Consider the following 15596-nt stretch of genomic DNA (forward strand, 5'->3'; position numbering starts at 1 on the left):
ATTAACAGAGGTATGAAAATTCAATGCATGATAATTTTGTCGTTTTAATGATAAAAAAGGATTTATTAAAAATAAATCTTTTTTTTTTTAATTGGAAGTTATTAATTTAAGGGAAGTGAAATGTTACGTCACAAATAAGATATTTCAATTGTGTTTTTTTGGTTTGTTTTGGTCTCAAAAATTATGATTTTTCTTAATAAATATTTGTTTTCCAAAATACATGTAATTTGCATATGAAAGTGTTTTTATACTAAATGAAGCTTCCTTTCCGCTAAGACGTCTTCTTCGTTTTTGTATGATTATGTAAATATAATATTGAATTATGGTTAAATGTTCTATAGCATTAAGTTTTGGTAATATTTATTAACCGAAGAGCTGTAAAATAACAAGTGTAGGTACTTTAGAAATTAGTATTTATAACTATAACTCAAATAACTAAATGAGTGCGTTTGTGCAGTCTGTAACAAATTGCAAATAAAACAATTAAATTATAAACAAACAAATTAATTAATAAAATTTATCTAAATACATACATACATAATACTGTGTATGTACATAGCTATACATACATATGTATTGAATTTTAATAAGTTGCCAGTACATTACTTTAGGGCTAAATGCATTTCTTATAACAGTTAATGACTAAATTGTTTTGAACGGCTGGCACGGAGCGCCGCGCCGGCTCGACCATGGCGATTACAACGACGACGAACGGTGACAGCATTTACCAAAGCTTGTTGTGGTAAAATTTCAAGTCATAATAGCCCTGATCGGTAAAGCCTTCTCCTGATGAAACTGTTGACATGGCATCAGTGTTGTCTGGTGGCGGTGGAGAGACCAATTTACCAGGAGGACGATTGATTTTGACGATACCGAACTCATCGGTTTGTTCCTGATCGAATTCCATTTTTTTTGTGGGTGTTACTGCCATACCAACATTGAATGAAATATTTTTGAGGCCAGTGTGTTGCTTGCTCAACTGAAATGAACTAGGCTTTTGGGGTTGAGACAAATTCTCAGCTACCCCATCCGGTTCAACTCGCTCTTCATCGTTGGATACAGAAATATCATTAATGTGTTCTTCTTTAAGTTCCAATTTCAAGTGTTCAGTTGCTAATCCTGGACTTTTCTCTTGAATTACAACAACACTCTCGGATTCCGATTGAGCAGTTTGTAAGTTTTGAAAATCTTCACAAACTGAATTTATTATATTATTCTCTCTTAGAGTGTCTTCAGCTTCGCGTATTGTGCTGTAAAAATATTTGTGTTGGGATATTTATGTTGTAAAAAAACTGTATTCTATTTATCAATAATTATATTTAATTTTTGTTTTTTTTTTTTTTAGGCGCAATGGTATTAACAAAACAAAATTAAATCATAATGTACTGACAGATGTGGACACCTAAGGGATAAAATAGATTTACAAAATAATACAAATAAAAAACTATTAAAATTGAGACATTACCATGAAAATGAAGAATTGAATGAAATTATATAAGTCACTGTAGGCGATTTGGCAGCTCATTTCAAATCATTCTTCAAAAACGAAGTCTTAACACCTGTTTCTGCATTTTTTCTGCATACAAAAATGCACAAAGCTTAAGTAAGCTCAATATAAAACCTATAAAGTGACCAATTACCTTCATTGATTCTCAGGCCAGTATTTGCATTTTTTGTAATATTCGATGAACGCACATTTAATGAAACCCCATATTATTTAAGGTTGAACATAATTGTACTTTCTTCTTCATTTAGAGGATATTTGATATTCGAGATTCATAGTTCGGGACCAGATTCTATAGAAAACCGAACGGAAACGGCCGCTAGTTGTTTTCCTGCAGAATATCACCGCATGTAATGTTTTACAGACTAAACCGGCCGACTTTTAGTAAGGAAAGAGCAAACGAACTTTTCCGGTCGTTTAAACGATGTAATTAAAAAAACGAAGAAATTCGATTGCTCACTTCATACAACAAAAATGTTTTCCTGTTTTAGAAACCGTTTTTTTTCAATTTTTATAATTAAACAATTTACTTTAATTATTGGTGTTTTGAAAAAAATCTTTCGTTGTAGCCTAAATTTCATACTTAAAGTTGCAAATGTTTACATTCCGACGAAAAAGTTACCTTCGAATCGCCCAAAAATTGAGAAAATTGAATATTTTTATCTTAACTCAAAATTTAGTATCTCAAAATCCGTGCAACCAAACCGTATTTGAAATTAATTCCTTCATAGAGGTACAGGTCAGAAACCTTTAGAATCTATAATACGAAGATGTAAATGGCAATGGATTGGACATACGCTTCGAAAAGGTAACGACTGCATTTTAGGCCAAGCAATGCAGTGGTATCCGCTCACACAAGAAGGAAGAAGAGCTGGACGACTGAGAAGCAAATGGCGCAGGACAGTCGAGACGGAATCAAGCACTAAGCAAGAATTGGAGGGAGCTGGAACACATCTCCGTAAACCGTACACGATGGCGCGTACGCGTAATAGAAGCCATATGCCCCTTAAAGGGTTCCCAACGGACTTAACAGGTCTGAGGACCTAAGTAAGTAATTCTTCCAAAGGATTCAATTTCCGTTTAATGATATGTTCATGCTTTCAAAAAAAAAAAAAATCAAACAAAAATGAAATTAATAAAAAGAACAATAAAAAATGTCTTTAATGTTTCTAAAATATATATAAAAAAAAATATTAAAATGTGGACGTAACAAATAATTTAACTAGACAAACAATTTCGTTTTATGTGAGAATTTAACAATTAGCAGCACAATGTTCATTATATAAACAAGAGAAATTCTTAAATATTCGTAATGTAGTAGTGATGAAAAAATAATAAAGGTACAATATTATGAAACTAATGATCCAACCACAAAATCATGTACATGTTGATTGTTACGATATTCTGAAATAAATAAAATAAAAAATATAAACAAAAAAAAAACATTGAAAAAAAGCAAAAGTAAAAATGGAATAATCAAAAAATAATTATGTGACTCATAATTCATGTGTTTTTTGCCAAATAGTTTTAATTTATTTTATTTTACCTGCCAGCTTCCCCTGTGCTTGGTTTTTTACTGCTATGAATTATCTGTAAAAATTATTAAAAAAATATAATACTTTAAAATAGAATTTGTATTAATTTAAACGATAAACCATAACCAAATTGCTTGTATTGTTATTGGATTGAAGTGGTGAGAAAAAAAATATTAGCAACGACGAAAACTCTTTAATTTTAAGTGGAAGTAAAGAGCCTTGCTCCTATGGCAAATTTGTTGTGAAGAATTATACAGGACAATAGTTGAAACTATTTATGGAATAAGTTTCAATGCCGAGGGAAACACATATTTTCCCGGTCAAAGACATTCATATGAACATTTTTTGTTTATAATTTACAGGCACTCAAGGGGTTATTAGTACCCTTTATATGTTTATATTTAAACACAGTGCGAGCATTAGGAAAATAGGGAAGGATTTAAAAGGAGATGCCGGTGCACATTGGTCTTAAAGTTCTGAACATCAAAATGGGAGGGAAAAACAGAGTTGGCTAAAGCATTCCACATTCTCGATGTGCAATTTAAGAAAGAATCTCTATACTTGACAGTACGCCCGAAATTGAGCTCAAGGGTAAACTGATGAGCATTCCTGGAAGTGCGAGTATTACGGCTGAATCGTTTAAGGGGTGGAATGCAACTGGCTAGTTCAACAGAACATTGTTTGTAAAAATATCGATAAAACAACGAAAGGCATGAAACATTGCGGCGTGTTCTAGCGATGTAAATATTTCGATTATAGTTCTATCGCCTATCATTTTTAAAGCCCTTTTTTTATTCTATCCAAGAGATTTAAACTTGTTTTAGGGGCACCTGCCCAGATATGCGAATTATATTCAAGCTTTGGACGGATGAAGGCTTTGTAAATTACAGCCAGATCAGAAGGGGTGAAAAATTTCTTGAACCGTCGGTCGGAGAAATCCTAAGCACCTGTCAGCATTTTTGGCAATATCAAATATATGATCGTTTCATAAAAGGTGATCTGTGATACATATACCAAGTACTGACAGTTGATTAGTTTCTTGGATGCAAGTGCCACTCATAGCTAGTGGCATCGGGGGTGTGTTACGCTTTAACTACAGAAGACAGCATTGAGTTTTCGAAGCATTAAATTCTACACGGTTTTTGATTCCCCATTGTACAATGCTGTGAAGATCAGAATTTAATGAGCTTATCATACGCTGCCGTTGAAGTTCCACATCCGAAGGACAAGGATGTGAATCTATAAACGAGTATGATCTGAGGGTACTGTCGTCGGCGAAACAGGTTAATGGATTAGAAGTGGCAGGCATAAGATCATTTATGAATATAAGAAAAAGAGTCGGAGACAAAACGGAGCCCTGAAGAACACCAGCATTTATTTTATGAATTTCAGACTTGTAACCATTCAATACAACTTGTATTGAACGGTTAGAAAGGTAATTTCTAATCCAACGAAGAAGAGATTCATCAATACCAAAAGCACGCATTTTCGATAAGAGAGCTTGGTCCTAAACTCTTTCAAATGCTTTTGAAATATCAAATTCAATAATCTTACTTTCACCAAAACGATGTAAAGATTTGTTCCACTGTTCGGTGAGATAAACTATGAGATTACCAGTGGACCTATTGCTACGAAAACCATACTGTCGGTCATTAAGAAGCTTCCGTTCTTCGAGATATTTCTTGAGCTGATAATTAATCAGCGTTTCCATGACCTTGGAAAGAATGGACGTGAGTGCTATTGGACGATAGTTAGGGGGAGAGGAGGATTCGCCTTTTTTAGGGACAGGCTGGACAAATGCTATTTTCCATCCGCTTGGAAAGAGACCTGTAGAGTAGGAAAGATGGAAAAGTTTGCCAGCGATGAAGAACACCTCTTCAAAACAATTGGGGGGATACTATCCGGGCCAGCGGATTTGTGTATGTCAAGGTCTTTCAGTACTCTTGCAACTGCACGAGTGCGAAAGAAGATTAGTCCCATAGAATCATTTACGCTCTCAAGAACAAGAGGACTCATGACACTTTCCGGTAGCTTCGAATTAACAGCAAACTGTGCTGCAAGCAAATTGCCTTTTTCAATCGAGCTTACATACTGCATTTGATTTTAAAAGTCAGTAAATTGTGAAACCCTATTATAAATGTGGAATCCCTTACTAAATAAAAATTGTACACATATGGTATAAGAGGTCGGCCAGCCCCAAGTCCCTAAGTTTCAAAGTGGGGCGTACCATCACTTGATCAAAGTAAATTTGGAAGGAAGTATTATCCTCCAACAAATTGAAGATAAGTTCATTGCATAAATAATGTTGTCCTTAACTTTTTTTTTATAATAAGCGCACACTCAAGGGATATATTACCCTTATTATGTACACACAGTGTGAGCACTAGGAAAGGGAGAGAGGGGTTGAAAGGATATGTCGGTGCACATTGGTTTTGAATTCCTGAATATTGCAATAGCTGGGAAAGACAGAGTGTGGCAAGGCATTCCACATTCGCATAGTACGGCTTAAGAACGAATCTCTGTACTTGACAGTACGACCGAAGATGGGCTCGAGGGTATATTGATGAGCATTCCTAGAAGCGCGAGTATTACGGTTGAACTGTTTAAGGGGAGGAATGCAGCTGGCTATTTCTCTAGAGCATAAACCATTAAAATAACGGTAAAAAAGCGTGAGACAAGAAACATTTAGACGATGTTCAAGTGACGTAAATGATCTTATGATGGTAATATCACCAATCAATCTAAATGCTCTACCTTCAATACTATCCAAGAGGCTTAAGTAAGTTGCAGGAGCACCAGCCCAGATATGGGAGTTATACTCAAGATTTGGACGTATATAAGTCTTGTAAATAACAGCCAGATCAGAGGGGGGGAAAAACTTCTTGCATCGCCTTAGAAAACCCAAACATCTTACGGCATTTTTGGCGACATTGCGTATGTGATCGTTCCACAAAAGGTGGTTGGTGATACACATACCAAGAATATCGAGATGTTCAGTGTCCTCGATGCATGTGCCATTTATGGATAATGGCAGTGGGGGTATATTTCGCTTTAACGATACAAGACAGCATTGCGTTTTCGAAGCATTAAATTCCACGCGGTTTCTTATTCCCCATTGTACAATGCTGTTTAGGTCGGAATTTAATGAGCTTATCATATTTTGTCGTTGCAGTTCCACATCCGAAGAAGAGGGGTGTGAATCTGAAAACGAATATGAAAAGCTAAGAGTACTATCGTCAGCGAAACAATATACTGGATTAGAAGTTGCAGACAGGAGATCATTAATAAAAATGAGAAAGAGTGTTGGAGATAAAAGAGAGCCCTGGGGCACACCAGCATTTATTTTGTGGTTTCCATCCAATACAACTTGAATTGAACGAACCGAGAGGTAATTACTAATCCAATGAAAGAGGGATTCATGAAAACCGAAAGCAGGCATTTTCAATAAGAGATCCTGATGCCAAATCCTATCAAATGCTTTTGAAATATCAAGTACAATAATCTTACTTTCTCCAAAGCGATGTAAGGATTTGCTCCACTGTTCGGTGAGATGAACCATGAGATCACTAGTGGACCTATTGCTTCGAAAGCCCTACTGTCGGTCATTAAGAAGCTTCCGTTCTTCAAGATATTTCTTGAGCTGATAATTAATCAGCGTTTCCATGACCTTGGAAAGAAGGGACGTAAGTGCAATCGGTTCCGCTCGGAACGAGACCTGAGGAGTAGGTCAGATTAAAAAGCTTACGCAGTGGTTTTGCCAGCGATGAAGAACACCTCTTCAGAACAATAGCGGGGATACCATCCGGACCAGCAGATTTGTGTATGTTAAGATCTTTTAGGACTCTCGCTACAGTACGAGTGCGAAAATAGATTTGCCCCATAGAATCATTAGCTCGCTCAAGTACAAGCGGAGTCATAACACTCACTGGCAGATTTGAATTGGCGGCGAAATGCCTAGCAAAGAGATTTGCTTTCTCGAAAGAGCTAACAAATGGAGTGTCATTCACAACGAGCGTAGGAACCGAGGAAGAGGAAGAATTACTCATATTTTTTACAAATGACCAAAAATTTGTACTGCCTTTGGGACATTGCAGTATTTTTTGCCATAATTTTTGGTCATGTAAAAATTTGGTCCGTCGAATATGGGCGTTGCAGGCCTTCCTGGCTTGCTTGAACTTATTCCGGTTTTCCTCAGTAGGATTGGCTTTAAAACAACGGAAACTTACCTTTTTAACCCTAATAACCTCTTTACAGCTCGCATCGAACCATTCGTTTTCCTTAGGTCTGATGCTTTTAACCCTATTCGGGATAAAAGTTCTCATTCCCAGGAGAATCAAACTTGTGATCATATCAGCGCTGGCGTCAACGTCACTATCGAGGAAGCATAGTGATCAGTTAAAGATCCTGAAGTAATTATTGAGACCGTCCCAGTTGGCTTTCTCGTATTGTCAAACGGTTCTCTTAGGAGCTCTTTCTTTAACTGGAGAGTTTTTCCACGAGAAATTTGCTGATATGACACAATGGTCAGATGTGCCTAGAGGAGATAGAACACTAACAGTGTACTTATCAGGGTCAGAGGTAAGAAACAAGTCAAGAGTGTTTTCTGCTCGACTTACGACGTCCGATATTCGAGTGGGCTCGTTGACCAGCTGAGTTAGGTGGTTTAACTCAGCGAAGATCTCAGCAGACACTCCTTCTGGTGTTGACTGGCCCGAATGTTGAAGCCATGAAGAATTGTGTACATTGAAATCGCCCGTAACAACGATTTCAGTGCGAGGATAGGACGAAACAATTCTTTGGATGGAATCAGACAAACCATCAAATTCACGAGAAGTTGATACTCTGTCTAGATTTGGGCTTCGATAAAGGAAGCAATAGTGAATGATTTGCTTGTTCACGGAAAATTTAAACCACATAAAATTGAAAAAAGAATTGGTGCAGAGACCATATTGTGGCAAAAACTGATAAGCAACATCATTCCTAATGTATATGGCGAGACCATGGTGGGAAAAGAATAATGGCACCAAGTTATACACTTGAATAAAGAATTCAGTGGGATCGGAATCCTCACCCACTTGGGTTTCACTTAGTGCCAATACAGCTGGCCTGTTTAAAGCAGTATGGGAGTACACAGAAAGAAAATTCGATCTTAGCCCACGAATATTACAATAATCTACCCTTGGAGACTTATTAATATTCTTGCTTTACTATGGTACAAATATTACTTAGTAAATTATTTTTTTATTTTTTGTTCTAGCTTGGCCGATGATGGCCAATTTAACTCAAACAACATTTATATCAATTTTTGTTAATATTTTAAAAGTTCTTTCTATACACACAGCCGAAATTTTTTTTTAATTTCCTCGAAATTCAAATAGCTCGGCTGAACCATTTTATGATTTAATCGGTGGATTTTCAAAAGCTTGAAATAGACTAATCACTCACCAGTAGTGATTTGGCTCGTCGAGCCATTTTAATTATTTAATTATATAGGGAATGAGGTACTTTAGAAAGTAAATGAAATGCATGATAATGAATCATCAAACATAAATCGATAAATCTTTTTTGTATGCCAGACCCTAAATATGCGTCAATACTTCATAGAGTGATAGTACATAAGACATTATACAAGCAATGGATTAAAAAAAAAAAACTCTTACACTATCAAATATCCTGCAAAGGATATTAAATAACGACTTAACTACCGGAAACGACCTGCTACTGACCCCAAAAAATACAACAACAAAAACACAAATTTATCACCTAAACAATTTCCCGACAATTCTTTGTTTTTGTTTTACTTTGTTCTTGTCTATAGTTTTTAATATTTTTTTTATAACCAATGTACATATTCTAGGAATTTCACTTTCTTCGAAACGAAACACTATTATGCGGAAACGACAGGGAAAGTTTATTGGCACTATGCCAATTTAATGGCAATACACTGCATTGTCATTATAATCGTCGTCCTGGTTTTATTTTTTTTGAAAGCGTAGTTTGTGTTCAAATGGCGTGATAAGAATAAAAACAAAAATGTATGTCGTTGAGGAAGTTTATACTAGTCCTTGTTCTTTGCCAGAAAGAGGCAGTAGGGTCCTTTTTTTGGCGTTTCTTTGGAATAGACAAATAACATTATGTCGTCACATTGAAATTTGTATTCATTTAGATAAGGCGATGCATGCTGCAAGTGGGACACGTAGAATATAAATTGAAGCGATTGCGACAACAAAAATTCTAGCCCTGGCGGACGACGAGTATCAATTTTTCTGCCAAAAAAAAATGATGGAATGCATTTGCCTTGTTCGGTTATAAAAACGTTTTTGGGAACGCTGAACTAGATTATTACTAGCTTTAAGAAAACATTAGTTTTTTAGTGTGTTACTGATTGTCACATCAATAAGTCTAAATCGAGAAAATTTGTATGTAGTAGCCAAAAGAAAAAATGTACGATCAAAGAATCTATAATTCTTTTGACCACTACAACTATTATTCAAAACAAAATAAGAAGGATGCAAACATGACTAATTCTAAAAAGACTAAAGTCATTTTACTTTTTGTCCTTCAGTTTAAGTTAAGAAAATATCTACTATATAAAATACCTCTTTAAATTTGTACTTTTCTTTGACATATTTACAATGTTTACGATGATGGGGAATTTTCTTCGGCTTTATTGCTAGTTTCAGGCATTAAAATAATTCTTGCAGCACAATTGGGACATGTTGTACAAAATCCTTTTTCAGGTTCATTTGATGCCTATCATTAGAATTTGTTTTACTTATATATAACAACAGAACAATAAGAGTTAAGAATTACATTGGTAGCGTTTGAGTTTTCAGTATGAATTGGTTCCGAGGGAGGAAGATTCTATACAAAAAAATGACTTGTATGTTTTAAGAAATTAAATATAAATCATTTAATTTCACCTTAGCATCAATGTTTGCTTGTTGCTTTGAAAAAGCGCCAGCGGCTGGTGTGTTGTTATCTTGTTGGTTACTTGAACCTAAGTTATTATTGGCATTGCTAGAAGGCTGTTCTCCTCTGGCCGAAAAATCCTTTTGAATAAAATTTGTACAGGGAAATTTTAAATATAATATAATTAAAAAAAAAATACCGATTTTCTTTGAAAAAACGTTGAAGATTGCTGTAAGTGTTCTTCAGTGACATTTTGTAAGCCCTTTATTACAGAATACATACATTTTAATTTACTTTTTGAAAAAAAAAAAAATTAGAATAGAAAATTCTTGTAAATTACCGATCTCTTTTCATAAAATTCATTTGTTTTAGGAGCTTTGGTTATTGAATCCAATGGATTTTTCTTTTGCTTATATAAAATTTTTCATTTGAATTTCAATTAAGTATAAAATAGAAAATCTTAAAAATTACCAAATTTGATTTATCACGTCTTAAAACTTGACTTGGGGTAAGGCTTATTTCACTTTCTGTTGCCTATAGAAATATTTTTTTTTTTTTTTTTAAAAAAAGCCTCAAGTACTATTGTTAAAATTCTTACATTTAATTTTTGATATTGTGCAACAAATTGTTTTTTTCCAGATGTACGATGAGTAATATTTGGATCCATGGAGAATAATAATATTTGTTTTTAATATGATGATAAATGATACAAAAATAAACGATTTGAAATTATTTTACAAACAACAATAGCGAAGTGAATGTGATATTTTATTTTGAATCTATAGATTAAAAAGTAGATTTAATTTTTCATTTTGAATCGAATCGACGTAAGTATGAATACAATTTGCATTAGCATAGTTACATTAATTTATCAGCAATGAAACCGCTTCCAATGAAACATTTCTACTTATGGATCGCAAGCTTGGTAGAGATGGTAAATTCACAATTTTTCTCTGGTTCTTTGCAACCGTTTTAGAGACAATATTAAACAACTTAAATAAGGTGGCGCAACAGCCCGTAGAGGCTGGTGAGTTACAAGTCTCAACCATACCTGCGTTCGGTTCATTTTAGGGGTGGAGGGGACCTACAGGATCCGAACGGCAAATTTGAGGAAACACTTTTCATGACAAGAATTACTCCTGCAGGATTTGTCATTTTCCTGCAAGAGGCAGTACCCATGAATAATACTTATTTGCTTATATAATTTTGATTTCAGAAGAGCCAATTTCCAGCAATTGTCTGAAGATTTAACCATTTCTGGAATTGCTGATGCACTAGCATTTTCTTACATTGACGAAGCAGTTTCAACTTTTTATAGGATCCTTAATTATTGTTTTGAAAAAAATGTACCGATAAAGAAATCAAGAAAACAAACTTTAGCCATCCTTGGTACACGAAAGAATTGCGTTTACTGCGTAACAAAAGAAATAAGGCATGGAAAACGTATCTCAAAACTCTGTCTCCAGCCAGCTTCTCTTTTTATGTTGAACTCTTTAAACCAATTTAAATCTCTTTCTAATTTTGATATGCTTGTTATGTTGATGATATGGCCACCTCTTTGAAAGAGAATCCTAAAAAATTTTGGAATTTTGTAAACTCAAGGAAAATATCAGATGGCTTTCCGGTTAACTTCAATTACAAGAACCTTTCGTTAGATAAAACTTATGATATCTGTAACGCTTTCGCAACGAATTTCCGTGAGTCATTTGTTAATAGCCCTCAAGAAGTTGATGAAGTATATTTTCATAATCTTCACACTTTTTCGCAAACTAGCTGTAGTCACATACCTGTGCTACACAGTATGGTCCTTGAGCTTTTATCTGCGTTGAATGAAGATTGCTCAGCCGGTTCTGATGGTATTCCCCCGATAGTACTAAAAAAGTGTAGTAATGCTTTAGTTGAACCCCTTACGTTTTTATTCAAAGTTTCTCTAAAAACAGGCAAATTTCCCAGTATATGGAAGAAGTAATTTCTAACACCAATTTTCAAGAAAGGTAACAAGTCGGATATAAGCAACTACAGGCCCATTGCAAAGCTTTCTTGCATTCCTAAAGTATTTGAACAAGTTGTTTGTGAAAGCGTAGCATATTTTAGTAAAAATATCATTTGCGAACAGCAACATGGTTTTGTGAAAAAAAGATCAACCGTTACTAATCTCCTCACATTCTCAAACATATATTCAAACGCTTTAGAACAAGGTTATGAAGTTGACTGTGTATACACTGACTTTTCTAAAGCTTTTGACCAACTTAGCCACAGAATTATTTTATTTAAACTTAAAACTCTTGGTTTTCCACCATTTTTCTTAGCTTGGATTAAATCATACCTTGAAAACAGATCCTACGAGGTAAAATTTAGAAGTTGTCATTCTGAACCTTTTGTTGCGCAATCTGGTGTTCCCCAGGGAAGCCATCTTGGCCCTTTTCTGTTCATCCTGTCTATTAACAATGTATCGTCATGTCTACGCTCAGGTGAACTTCTCATTTTTGCTGACGATATGAAGATTTTCAAAATAATTCTTTTACAAGCCGACTATAACTTTCACTAAAAAACTAATCAGTAACGTATTTGACTACTGTATATCACAGCAAAAACTCTGTCGTGTCTCCACATTTAAAGATTTAGGTGTACATTTCTGTTCCAACTTAGAGTTTACACATCACATTAATTTTATTGTTAATAAGGCCAGTTCTATGCTTGGTTTTATAAAACGCTGGGCAAAGGAGTTTAATGATCCCTATGTTACCCTTTTTTTGTATAATTGACATGTTCGTCCTAATCTTGAATATGCTTCGCAGGTATGGACTCCCTATTACGAAATTCATAGAAAACGTATTGAATCAATTCAACATAATTTCATTCGCTTTGCCCTAAAAGGTCTTCCTTGGGAAGATCCCTATGATCTGCCTCCCTATGAACATCGCATTCTACTTCTTCAAATGCAATCTCTCCATCAAAGGCGTGTTAATAATGACTTAGTATTTTTTCATCAACTCATTTATGGTGAAATTGATGCACCTTATTTGCTTTCTTGTGTACATTTGAATTACCGGGGCGGAACTCATCACCTGCGCACATTTGATTTTATACATATTGACTTCCATAGAACTAGCTATGGCAAGAATGAAGCTTTAAGTCGAATGAGTCTGTAATAGTTAAATGCTAATTTTGTTTTGTATTTGTGCGTGTGTTGGGCTATATTTGTATTAATTTTTCATGCACTTGTGATGAGCCTCTGATCGTAATTTGACGCTTGCTATAACCTTACTACTTTCTGAAATTCTGAAGTGTAAAAAAAAAACGGGGGTGGAGGGGACCTACAGGATCCGAACGGCAAATTTGAGGAAACACTTTTCATGACAAGAATTACTCTTGCAGGATTTGTCATTTTCCTGCAAGAGGCAGTCCCCATGAATAATACCTAAGGTGACACAGACATGGATAAAACCCAAGAACTCTAGCATGACAGTCCTACACACTAACTACAAGGCCACTAGTACTACCGCCGCAACAAATTCATTTTAATTTCCAGTAAATTACAAACGAAAACTACTTAGACTACAATCCTATTAATCTATGTATCTGAATGATTCATAGAAATTTAAATAATCAATACTTCCAGACTAACATGACGTAATGCAGTCTAAGGACGTTACGATAATCTTGTAAGGCTCTTTCAAATTCTTTGTTAATTCATGCCACATTCTCACATAAACCCCATTCCTTAATTTTACATTATACATTATTATACCATTCAGAACAACCCTCAATTCAACAACACTTTTTATAATGACACTCTTTAATAATGTACCTCAGCCATGCTGCAAGATGGACGAGGTGCCGCATAACGTCCAACTGGTGATATTTGTGTTACTTGTGCGCTGGGCGATGATGCATCTAGTTGCCTTATCCTCTTCTTGTTATCATCACCAATGAAATGTGGTCCAAATAATGCAGTGTTAGGACTGCCCATTACATCACAAATAATTTTTAAATGAAATTATAAGAGTTAAGTAGAAGAAAGTTAGTATATAATGTATGCAAATTATTAAATTAGGTTTATTTATGAATTATGTGTGTATATATGAATGTTTGTTCAAAAAGTGGCTCCGTCACAACATTAAAAAAAAAAAAAAAAACAAAAAAGTAAAAGCAAATATTATGTCGCGTGTTATAAGTGAATTTTATGATTTTATGTCATAACTTGCGTGTTTTTTCCGAATTTCTTAATTTGCTATGCAGATATACATTCATAGTATTACATTATATAAATTTGATTGCTAGTTGTTGACTTACCTGTCGGTAATATGTAATCCGTTTGCATGTTGCTGATTATTATTCTCGGTGGTTGGAGAACCAAAAAATCCTTCATAAAGAACAAAATTATTCGACTGTGGAATAGTTTTTTCTAGTCCATAGTGTTTCTTTAAGAAACCCAAAAGCTTCTCCGATGGTCGATCGATTGAAAGTTTAATTGGAGCCCAATTTTCTTCAGCTAGCATAGCTTCAAATAAATCCTTGCCCAAACCGGCTCTTTGACGCGATTCATGGATGTAAAAATCAAGTATACATGGGGCATCATCGACTTTCTTCGTTTCACCGGATTCGTCAAATAAATAAAGCGATTTTGTACCAACCTTTAGAAGTCCAATAACCGCACCACTAAACAAATGATAAGTGAATAAATAAATAATAATTTTGTTCGTTTTTATGTATTAGAATATAAAGCAAAACAGCAAGTGTGAGTTGCAATTACTAAAATGTGTATATTGGAAACTAAAATAAGAAATTATGAGCTGTTAGGAAATCGTGACTTGTTTAATTTATTGGCTTAAATAAATGAATAACACATAAGAAACAAATAAAAGAAGTTGTTCATTCTTTTACCCATTAATTAATAATGCTCAAGGACATTCTCATTTAAGGTAGTGCGTTTAAAAATAAAACAGCTGTAAACTCAGACACGTAACGGAAATGTTCTTTTCAAAATAACTCAAAGAATTAAATATTTGTTATGGACATGTATGGGAATATCCTATGATATTTAGATGTCTAGAATGAGTTGTGGCGTTTTCTTGGAAAGACTACCAAATTTAAAACCATCACAAAATATTTTATGAAGGAGAAGAAAACAGTAGAATTGAAAATTGAAAAAAAGATCAAGATAGCTTGAAGGGTCTTGGTCAAAACATCACCATCGACAGACGTAACTTTGAGGTAGTCAAGGACTTCGTCTACCTAGACTCCGCTGTAAACGCAGTAAACAACACCAGCGCTGAGATCAAACGCAGAATAACTCTTGCTAACCACTGTTTCTTTGGGATAAGAAAGCAATTAAGTGGTAAAGTCCTCTTTTGAGGGACCAAAGTGTCGCTATTTAAACGGTGCAGAAGCATGGACTAGTAAGTAAGTTACAAATTCATTTTTATTAGAATATAATGTATACAGAGTTAATAATTATTCATATGAATATTAAAGCTATGGCTAAGCCGTCAGCCTGGTTGGTAAATATAGATACTTTTATTATTTATAATATTTAAAACTTTAGATAATAGATACAAAAATCAAACATATTCTGTTATTAAAAGAATTCGGTATTTGTAAATTGCACTCAAAAAGTTGCTTAATATTTTCCAGTCCCATCC

At 34.5% G+C, this 15596-nt stretch overlaps 1 protein-coding gene and 1 long non-coding RNA gene across 7 annotated transcripts in view; both read right to left on the reverse strand.

Annotated features, from left to right (window-relative positions):
* Nucleotides 1-207: 207 nt before the first annotated feature.
* The window catches only part of LOC129948605 (alpha-tubulin N-acetyltransferase 1), a 50959-nt gene continuing 35570 nt past the window's right edge, over nt 208-15596 (reverse strand). For 4 of the 6 annotated variants that reach the window (XM_056059751.1, XM_056059752.1, XM_056059754.1 and 1 more), the window contains exons 4-7: nt 14248-14613; nt 13763-13916; nt 3051-3094; nt 382-1250 (exon numbers count right to left, since the gene is read on the reverse strand). In XM_056059751.1, coding sequence (XP_055915726.1) covers nt 725-1250; nt 3051-3094; nt 13763-13916; nt 14248-14613 — 1090 coding nt within the window. In that variant the 3' untranslated portion in view covers nt 382-724. The other 2 variants (XM_056059755.1, XM_056059756.1) reach the window with 2 other exon arrangements.
* Nucleotides 1324-2021, reverse strand: LOC129948608 (uncharacterized). The gene is made up of 2 exons (XR_008781903.1): nt 1466-2021; nt 1324-1402 (listed from the first exon to the last, which is right to left on the reverse strand). It is a non-coding gene; the product is annotated as an uncharacterized LOC129948608 (long non-coding RNA).

The sequence above is a fragment of the Eupeodes corollae genome, chromosome 2, assembly GCF_945859685.1.
Source record: "Eupeodes corollae chromosome 2, idEupCoro1.1, whole genome shotgun sequence".
Lineage (NCBI taxonomy): Eukaryota > Metazoa > Arthropoda > Insecta > Diptera > Syrphidae > Eupeodes > Eupeodes corollae.